The sequence below is a fragment of the Emys orbicularis genome, chromosome 5 (genome assembly GCF_028017835.1).
Source record: "Emys orbicularis isolate rEmyOrb1 chromosome 5, rEmyOrb1.hap1, whole genome shotgun sequence".
NCBI lineage: Eukaryota > Metazoa > Chordata > Testudines > Emydidae > Emys > Emys orbicularis.
Window position 1 is genome coordinate 61,670,310 of NC_088687.1, and position 11,121 is coordinate 61,681,430.

Consider the following 11,121-nt stretch of genomic DNA (forward strand, 5'->3'; position numbering starts at 1 on the left):
ACACAGCCCCTCTTAGGTCGGCGGAAGCATTCCTGGTGAGGACACACACCACCGACCGAAGGAGGGTAGCGTGGACACGCAGCTTCACAGTAATTACTGCAGTGGCTGTAAGTCAACCTAATATTGGTTGACTTAAGTTTCTAGTGTAGACACACCCTCAGCCACTTGTCATTCAACTTTCAAACACTATCTCTGGAAACCATAGAGAAAAGCAGTATGGGGACCACAAAAAGGTTAACAGAAAATAGCAGATATTATAGAACAAATGACAATATTTCTTGTAACTGCAAGTGACATTTTAATGTAACAGATATAATTAATAGCTAGAGATTTCAAACTTTTTCCTTGAGAGAGCTACTCAGTAGCTAAGTTCTTATGAATCACAGACTATTTCAGGCAGAGATCACCGTGAGAGTTACTTGTCATTGCAAAAATCAGAATCCATGCCCCATGAATCAATTAGCACTCTTCCTGCTCCATTTATAGACTTGACAAGACTAGCGAAGCAATGATTCATACAGGCCTAGCTCTCCCTGTAAGAGGAACTGAAACATAACCCCCACCTTTGAATGCAGAAGGGAGGAGCATATGCCCACCTCAGATAGTAGCAGGCAGGAGATGGGGTCACTTCTTAGCCAGAGTTGTCAACATGTGAAACTTGCTCCCTGGGACCAATTCTTCTTAGAAAGCTGTTTCTATACGCTATCTCATCCCTAGCCACAGAAAGGGTACATAATCATAATTTTGGAGTTATTTCTTTAATGTGTGTGTGTGGGGAGAATCTAAAAATACCACCAAAATGCACAGACAAATTGAGAATCAGTAATCCTTTCATAAATACGTTAGTATTTAAAAAGCTACATTTTTGTGATTAGTTTACTGATTTTCCTAAAAACACAGACAATAGAAAGAACAAAAAGGTTAGTTGTTTCCAAATAACGCATGCTTCACAGGTAGAATTACGGCATTGTGAAATTTTACAACTTGTCAAAGTTGCAAGACCTGGCAATAAAAAACCCAGACAATACTACAAAGAGATAACATATTAGTGTCGGAGAAAAACTGAGTTGCACTAACAAACATCAGAGGATAAGGCCTTTATCTTGTGCAACCTCTATGGAACCCAATATATTTTAAATAATTTTTTTTGTTGTATCAAGATTATCAAGAGAGCCACAGATGTTTTTAACGTTACATAATATGCTCTGCCACGGGGATTTTTTTAAATCCCCTTCCCAGAGTTTCACAATGAACTCCAGGCTAATGAAATTCCGCTTCCTTAACCAAGTATGCATAGTGGACATGGACCTGGCAAGTTCATGAAGCATTTCTAAGGTTCCAAGTAGTTCTGGGGCCTCTGGCAGTCCTAGGGCATTTGGATCAAATTGATATGTTAGAAAGTGTCGTAATTGTAAGTACTGCCACTAGGCTGAGGATGGCAGGTAATAATGTTGCTTTAGTGTTAAAAAAGGAACAAAGCCCTCATCATGTCTTACTGTGAACTCCACATGATGCACTTGGCTTAGCCAGGTCTTCCCAAATTATAGATTTGTCCCTAATATGAAAGTTTAGGTTGCCCCAAATAGATGCTTTTGCATGAGGGTGAGGATGAACTTGGGACCTTTTAGGTAGGACAGCCCAGACCCGTCACACAGCCACCACTGCAGGCACCTCATTTTTCTACACCAGACAAAAAGACAAATGGAGGAGACCCACAGGGAAAACTGAATGTCTTAATTCCATTTACATCCATGTGATGTAAGGATGTTAGCACGGTGGAACCAGTTTGGTATCTGTGATATGATAGAAGCATAAACAGTAATTTAATGACAGCTTCACAGCTAAAACAGAATTATTTGAAATTTTAGCAACTAATCTACATACTGTATGAATGAGGAAAGTAGTAAACATTCTATATTTTGACTGGTATTAACCTTCAAGTATACACTAAATTACACTCCAATACAAAATAAAAAACCAAGTTTTACACCTAACAGTCAGGATTATTCTAAACAATACAAGGCTTTAATTATATACCTACTTTAAAACTCAGTTTTTCTTCTAGTATTATGTAAGAGTTATCCAAAAATAATTTAACAGTTATGATTACTTAAAAGTAAGTCTGACGTGCAGTTATAAAAATCACTGAATAACAACTTTGATGTGTAAACAAATCAGTTTTTATTGAATATTATTAGTGTGCTCAGTTCTGTATACAGAGGAAGATCTGTTTGTTGCCCCAAGATACTTATCATTTGCCACTATATTCTACATCAGCCACAAAATTAAGACACCTTAAACTTTTATTTTGATTTCCAGTGTAATATTTGTTTGCATTAAAAGAGGGAAAAGAAGAAGTGCACTAATCAGATGGGGGTACAGAAGAGGTATTTAGAAGAACAGACCATATCACCAATGACTTTCATAGCCAGATTTAAGCAATTCTTAACACCTTTCCTTTTTGACAAACCTTCATTTGATTTACTCAGTTAAGAGTCTGGTTACATCATTGACACAACTGTTGGAAGTCTCAGAGACTAAAGGCATGAAGAATCAACTGATCTCTATTTCCTGTTGGTTGGTCACTTACAAAAAAAGTAAGAAGTAAAAAGTGAGTTGCTCATTTTTATTTATTTTTATACTAAGTATTTACTCCACTTTGTACTTTTTGTACTCCAGGAAAAAAAAGATACACATTAAAGTCCTAATACACAAGCCATCTGGAAAATGCTTTAAGCTTAGCACTCTTTAAAAAACAAAAAATGCAGGGATAGGTTTCCTTATGTTGGAAAACTCCCTTCTGCACAGATTAAAACCAAAAGCAGTGTTGTGTGTGACAAACATTTATTTCTGGGTTAAAAATGGTACTTTTAATTGTTAGCAGCAATGCAGAGGAAAACCCATTTATCAAGACACATTAAACAGCTTCCAGCAGAAAGCACAGTCATAAAGCATATGATTGTGCCCTCTGGTGTTCAAAAGCATAACAAATAGAAAGTGATGTTAAAATAATATACACATACTGCAAACATTTAAAGAGTTGGTTTCTTTGATTATGTCTACTTCTTGTACATAACCAATTTCTCAAGGATCATTATTTATGTAATTAATCCTTGATTCCCCATCTCTCCACAAAGATTTTAGTTTTTCCTTTTGATTTTCTACCAATATCTGGAGTGTCGCACAACAGATCCCACATACACACCACACCCACAATACTTTTCACTACAACAGATGACTAATTTTTTTTCTCGTTATAAAAAGAATTCTATACATCCACAAAAATCCTGCAAAAGTACTGAAAATAACTCAGTCAAAATTTCACATCAGCATAGCAGATGTTTAATTTCATTTACAAGCTTTCTGTACCATCTTGAACTAACAGCCTCTCCATTATAGGATCATTTTGTCTGACCAGCAAATACGCGGCTACCTCGATATAACGCGACCTGATATAACACGAATTTGGATATAACGTGGTAAAGCAGTGCTCCGGGGGGGGGGGGGGGGGAGGGGCTGCGCACTCCGGTGGATCAAAGCAAGTTCAATATAATGCGGTTTCACCTATAACACGGTAAGATTTTTTGGCTCCAGAGGACAGCGTTATATCGAAGTAGAGGTGTACAACCGAGGTCTCCATAGGCTTGAGCCTCTTTAGGGCTGAATGAAATCTTTGCAAGCTTTGTTCAAAGTTCCTAAGGCAGATATTTAAACTCCGAGGGCTGGGAAGTGATCCTCAGCTGGTGCAAATTATCACAGCTCTATTCCAAGTCACTAGTGCTACAATTTACACCAGTTGAGAATCTGCCCTGAGATTATTTAAAAATCTATCCTATCAACCTCTAGTCAGATTAAGTGTGGCCATTTCAAGTGCAGGAGTCCATAACTGTAGGGACTCAATGTTTCCCTGAACGAAACCTCTAGAAGAACAGAAAACTCTGGTGCCAATCTGGACAATGAATTTCTGTCTGGTCTTCTAAAAACAAAGGAAGAGGAGAGAGTGCACATTCACCCATTTCCCTCTGTTCCTGGTGTCTGGGGCAATATATGTAGGTTGGCATTAAACAAACAAAAAACCAGTTTAATTTGAGGATGATCCCACCACAGAAAAATCAACATTTGGTAGTAGAGTTATCCTGCTGAAGAATTACATACATCTGGCTGAGTTAATTCTCCAAGAGAACATTGACCAGAAAACTGCTTGAATAATGGAAGATCAGAATGCACTTTTAACTCCACACAGGGGATGGAGAAGCCAAAATTTGGAAAAGAAATAAAATGACACCAAAATTCAAGCTGATATCTGCCTTCAAAAGGAAGGGCATGCCCCTCAATGTAGAGAGGCTGCCATTCACCTGCCTCCCTCTCAACAACCTGGGAACAATTTCCTGTGGCTCAAGAACCAAACCTTGTGCCAGGAACCTTAATTCACTGCACTACTGAACTCAAACAGGAGTCTTAAAGCGGGGTCACTGTACAGTCACAGTCATCCTGTGATGGTGTTTTCTCAGGAGTGGGAACAGACAGAGAAACTACACGTCTTGCTCACTGGACCTGCCTTGGGGTTTTTTTGTAGAGACCCACATCTCCCCCAACACTTCCTACCTTTGGCATACGGGAGTTTATTTTCTGTTTTCCCTCATGGAGATTTGTGACAATATTTGGTAGAATTAGGCTGACTGGTCTCAGCTGTCTGAACAGTCAATTTTTTTTCACAACATAGATCACATTAAGTGTATGAAGAACCAATTTCCCTCCCATTCACAATCACATAGACCACCTCCTTTACTCACTGCAATTTCACAACATCCCTTTGAAACTACAGCAATTGCTTATATGGAAGAGTAATATTAGGAGCAAGCATAACTAGACATTAGTTGGCAAGCATAACTAAGATACATTATATCTTTACGTGGGAATCTTGAGGAGCTTCCCTTAATGTCACAGGATCCCGCAAGACAAGAAAACAAAACAAAACAAAATAAAACAAAAAAATCAGGTTAGAGACTTCACTCAGTAGTTTAAGTTAAAAGAAAGGGAACAGAAATTAAAGGGATTTAAAAAAGAGGTATGACAGTTAACATGAGCTGAACAATACTGGTCTTAGTATATTGGTAGTAGTATATCGGGTGCTACTTGTTATCTTTGTAGAAAGAAAAACATTGCACATGTTGCCTACACTGCTACAGAAGACAGAACCAACCTAGTAGTTGTTCTGGATTAATGGATGTACGCTCCTGAGATTAGCTGTAATAAACTGCATTCATAATCAAACAGATGCCATAACTAGTATCATGAAATATAAGTGTTACTTTACATGTTTTCTGATATACTTAGGAAGGAAAGAGTTCTACAATAGTCTTAAGACTTTATAAAAAAAAAAAAGCTCCCTGGGGCAAGCAAATAGTGGTAGTTAGTAGAGAACGACCAGACATACTTTTATATGAGCTTCTGGACAAAGGAGGTAATGAATCTTTTAAATGCTGGAAAATTAACAGAAATTCTCTGCTGCATTACCAATGGCACAATGAGAAAGCTTACCACTCCAGTAGAGATTTTTAAAAAAATAAAGATCCCATTACTGCAAAACCAAAACCGAATATACTTTTTAAGTTTCACCTAAAACCAGAAAGAAATTTACGGCTGATTCTTAGACAGTATGCAGCAGATTCCACACATTGTTTCTACTGAAGGTGGTGGTACAAAACAAGTTAAATTAATGTACAGATCCAAATAAGGGGTTAGGTAATCTGACCAGAAGCAGTAAGTAATCAGACACTAATGATCCCAGAAAAGCATACGTGAAGATGTAAAAATATATCATTTTAACTTTTTGAGACTATTCGGATGAAAAAGTAATCTGACTTGAATGGTATTCTTTTCACACGATATACCATTTGATTTCAATTTACAATAGTCAGAGCTAGAAATCACACTTACTAGTGTTAATAAGAGTCCACAAATACTGTGCTTGTCTCAAAAATGCTATTACATATAAGCATGTCAATTTTTTTAGTCTTGGTAACCCTGCTTCAGATAGTAATTGTTCATGTTCCGTCATCAACTGAGTGTGATACAACATTTAACTTTTTGCAGGATTTCTGCAGTGTTTCTTTACACAGATGATGTTTGTATTTTTAAACTTAGATGATTTAAAAACAGGTTAGTCAAAATGAATTTTTCTTGTTGTGCTGTTCTAGTCTTAGTAATGGAATCAAAATGCAAAGTGGCTATCAGACAATACAGAAAAAATCCTAACTATGCATGCTTTCCAAACACCAGAATCTTATTTACATCAAATGTGCCTTGTTTAAAACATAATAAAAATTGTATTCATTATGAAAAAAATGAAAAAGAAGCAAAAGTAAAGACAATTAACCACTATCTCTTGCTCTGTGTGCATGCATATATATTGAGTATTGTTGTTTACATAGTTGTATTACGAATTCTGAACTTACAGATCCAGCAAGTTTAAATGCTTTTTGGGTGGAGGGATACTGTATGTTCAGCACAGAGTTCAAAATGGTTGAGTATAGGTGGTTATGGCATTCCTCATCACACTACACTGGTTGGGAAAAAAGCATCACAGCAGAAGAATTAGTGGTTGTAAGACTAACAGAGCCAAGAAAATCTGACAAAACTTGGCAATGATATGCTAGTGTTTCCATTCCGACATCTTTTTAAATGGGATTTCTTCAGAGATATATGATTCAACATTTAGGACAGCTAACAATGTACATGTAAAATTCCATTATTTCCTTAAAAAACAACCTAGAAAGATCCTTATAACAACTTTTGAAATCAAGCATCTCAATCAACACAATAGATATAAAACTTAAACATATGGGAGATTTAGATTCTAACTACCAATACCTGAAACGTACTACTGCAAATTTGGAAAACCAATGGTGTCCGTATGTCTGCACAAGTGTAGTTGCATCGATCCTGGTACAGTATTTCTATCAATATGCTTATACTGATGCATTTGACATTAAAATAGGGCCATCACCTTGAAATTAAGTAGTGGATTTGAAGAGACACTGCCAAATTGATATTTTCAAGATAATAAACAATGTTTAAAATTCAGTTTTCTGACAATGTACCCTTTAAATAATACATATAATTTTTTATTGTATTTATTTATTGAGGGAGTAAAAGGAGTTTCTCTTCCTGCTGTTGATATTTAGAAGAATCTGTTGGGCAGGCCCAGGAGCAACACCATTCATGGTTATAGCCACCCTCCTCCAATCTCTTTCTCTATCCACATTACTGTTTGTGGCTGTTTTAAGTTCACTTTTGCTGCTGCTAAGATGAGTAAACTCCCTTTTGAAGAGCCTGGGAAACGACTTGCACCACCACCAAACAGTGAAACTGATAACACAACAAACTTTTAAAAGCAAAGAATATTATCTTTTAAAGCTTTTTCAGTCTTTCAATAATCTGAGGGCTAGTCTATAAGGGGATCTAGTCCACAGCAAGCCTGGGTGTGAATCTACAATGCATCAACTTGCTGTGCACTAAGCAGCCATGTGGAACCTGTTCCTGAGTGCACTCTGATCTACTGCTATTCGACCTTCATGCTAAGGAAATTTTAGTGCATGACAATAAAGTCCATGCGGCCACTTAGTGTACGGCAGGTTGATGAACTGTAGATTCACACCCAGGCTTGCTGCACACTAAGTCTCATGTACAGAAAAGCCCACAGAGGCTACTTGTAAATTCAACATTTTCAGACAATGATTTTTTTTTTAAATTGATAATAACCTTTTAAATTATTAAATGTGATTTCCTTATTCTTCACCAACTCCACAGTGCCATATGATGACTTTATACTTGAACTATTATTTTTTCACCTATACTTAGCCAAGGAAGTCACTTGAAGCTGTCTAGGATGAGGAGTTGAACATTCTCCCATTTCCTGTCTCTAATTTAAAGTGCATATGTCCAGTCCCTTAGAACGATGCCTTTTGATACAAGAAGCTCTCATGCTTCCTTTGAGAAGGAAAATGTCACAAATGGTTCCTTAGTGCATTTTAGGGAGATTGTAGGATTATAATATGAAAGAAGTTAAGAATGCTGTTCTATCGAATATATAAAGCTTTGTTTCTGAAGGATAGTTAAGCGATGGAACAGATTATCAAGGAAGGTTGTGGAATCATCATCACTGGGAGTTTTTAAGAACAAATTAGACAAGCCTTTCCGGGATAGTCTAGGTATACTTAATCCTGCCTCAGCATGGGGGAGGGACTAGATGACCTCTTGAGGTCCCTTCCAGACTTCTATTTCTATATCAGTCTATGAACAGCTTTATTTATAGCAAATGTGTGTAAAGAGTTTGATTATTAATAGGTGAAACTTTGTATATTAAGAATCAATGTATTCCCAAAAGTGTATTGTTCTAGCAGATAACATACTCAAATCAGTAAAAGATTTCAGAGTAAATTAGATGTGCAACTTATTTTCTAATCCTGAGTAACCAACATCTTAAGTACAAAATAGAAAAATTAAATTAAGTTGCTCACCTTTGTCTTTATGTAGAATTGAGATGACTGGTGTATGGGCAAATCCATGATACTATTTGAATTTGTGACACTATTACTGTTAGTGTGCTCATCTTCTCTGCTGCTGTCATCAGACTGATCAAAATCATCACTCTCCTGGTCCATTTCCTCCTCTTCTTCCACATCCTCCTCTTGTTCACCACCATGTTCTTCCTCTTCCTCCTCCTCGTGGTTACCAGTGGATTCTTCATCCACTGCAATAAGCCTATTGTTGTTTTCTTCTAACTGTTCTTGCTGGGATTCAATTCTGTCACCAAGTCCAGACTCTGCTCCACCTATTTCCCCATTCCTTGCAATGTGCTCCTCCTCTTGTTGTCGTAACTGCTGCTGCTGCTCCTCCTCCACAACTCGATTCATCTGCTCCTCATCTACTTGGCTTGAGGAAGCATTACCTCGAAGAGACGCTCCAGTTCGTCGCCTCTTGCTGCCCACAGACAGCAGTTCCTGATTCATTTCCAAAAGCCAGCTTGCTACTTCTTGGACCTTGGCTAGACTATCTGATGATGCAAATGCTTTCACATTCTAAGAAGACAAAGAAAATTTGGAGAATGATTAAAAAAAAGTTTGATTTTATTAAATCATTATTTTATTAATTATATAATTGGCTTATTTCTGACATTTTAAAATTCAAACTACAAATTAGCAACGGATAATTTATATGTGAACAAAAAAACCTGTCAGTAGCACAGTACAACAACATTCTAAAAAGACAACTGTACACCAGGAAAAAGTTCAGTTGGGTTGTTAAATATGACATTGCAGGTAGCATCATGAATATTGGTAGCAAGGCAAAGAAGTGTTTTTGCTGACATTAAAAAAAATTCAGCCTCAGGCAGACACTTGGAAAGGAAAATTTTAGCCCAAGGCAGTCAAGTTTGGCACAGTTGCAAGCAACCAAAAACAGAGTCTTATAATGGAAAGTGTTTGGCAACCTTAATCATAGGTCTTATCATTTGAGCTACCTATAAACTACATAGCTATCTCATCTAAGACATATTTTCCACATCTAAAGTCACTCGTGGAGCTTTTTTATAACACCCATTAATGGTCTCGCTAGCAACACACAACAGTAACACTATCTTCCTACCCATATTCTGTATCACCCTGTTTATACATCCAATAATCATATTAACCCTTTTAGTGACATCACAATGGGAACTCATGTTCCATTGGTTATCTAGTAATATCCCATAGTCACTGCTTTCCAAGACACTACTATGTAGTCTTTGTTTTTCTTATGTATGACCTTATATTTTGCTGTAGTTCCCACACACACAAAAAAGCAGTTGGATTGTCCAGTATACAAAGCCATCCAGTTCATTCTATAACATACATTACTATTTACCACTCTGACCCCTGTGTAATCAGCAAACTTTATCAGCAATGATTTTATATTTTTTCCCTTGAAAACTGATTTTAAAAAATTGAACAGAGTTGGGCAGGGAACAGATCCTTGAAGGATCCCACTAAAAACATGCACACTTGTGGTGTGCTCCATTAACACTGCAATATTATTATTTATATTATGCTAGTAACAATAGAACCAGGTCGAGGAGGATGGAGTACTGGTTCTGAGCTTTGGCTTGGAAGAGGTAAAGACATTGGCAAGAGCATTTTCAGTGGAGTGCCAGGGGCACAAGCCAGATTGTACACAGTCTAGGATGGAGAAGAACTCCCACATTGATGGTACACAGCATGTTTAATGAGCTTAGAGATTAAAAGAAAAAGAGAAATAGGGTGGTAGTTGGAGAGGCAAATGGGGTAAAGGATTTTTTTTTTTTTTGGCTGTCTTTTTTTTCCCTTTATTTTTTAAGATAAGAGAGACCATGTTTGGATTGTGAAGGAAAGAGACAGGGGAGAGTGAGAAGTTGGGAAGAGTAAGGTAGAGATGAGAGTGCACACAAGGGAGATCAGGTCACTGTGAAAAGAGGAGATAAAGGAGGAGAGTAGATGAGAAACTCCAGTCTCTATGACAGGAGAGATGGAGAAAGTTGTAGAAGAGGAAAAAGAAGGCAAATCAAGGGGAGACAAAAGATCACATCATACTTTGTCAAATTTCTTTTGGAAGAAGTCAGCGAGATCTTGTGCAGAAAGAGAAGTGGAGGCAGAAGAAGGGGAGAATTTGAGGAGTGAATCACAGGTGACAAATAGGTGGCTGGGACCGAGGACATGGGATTCAATTAAGATGGAGAAGCAGAGTTGTTTAGCTAGGATGATAGCAGAACGGAAGTAGGAGAGAACCAACCTGTAGTGGAGGAAGTCAGTTTGATAATGGGATTTCTGCTAGGGATGCTACACAGCACAAGAGTAAGAACAGAGGAATCAGATGTTGGGAGTGTCCCAGGGCTGGGGGTTAGCAGAGCTGTACCTTCTAATGGGAGAGAGGGGCAAAAAAGTCAAGAGTGAAGGAGAGTAAAGAACGGAGAGAATCAACAATTGTATCAATGGAAGTAAGGACAAAGAGGAGAGAGCTGAGAGCAGATAAGAAGTCTGCAACACTGATGGACCAGAAGTCATAGAAACGCAGAGTCAGAGAGCTGACAGGCAATGCTGAAAAAGA

The 11,121-nt window shown here is 37.6% G+C and overlaps 1 protein-coding gene across 2 annotated transcripts in view; it reads right to left on the minus strand.

Moving 5' to 3' along the window:
* Positions 1 to 9,079, minus strand: part of FBXW7 (F-box and WD repeat domain containing 7) — a 133,466-nt gene extending 124,387 nt beyond the window's left edge. Inside the window, exons 1-2 of one of the 2 annotated variants that reach the window (XM_065404809.1) lie at positions 8,523 to 9,079; positions 648 to 713 (exon numbers count right to left, since the gene is read on the minus strand). In XM_065404809.1, the coding sequence (XP_065260881.1) occupies positions 708 to 713; positions 8,523 to 9,014 (498 nt within the window). In that variant the 5' untranslated portion in view covers positions 9,015 to 9,079 and the 3' untranslated portion in view covers positions 648 to 707. Of the gene's footprint in view, positions 1 to 647; positions 714 to 8,522 lie in introns of those variants that run through there. The other variant, XM_065404806.1, reaches the window with a different exon arrangement.
* Positions 9,080 to 11,121: the final 2,042 nt, after the last annotated feature.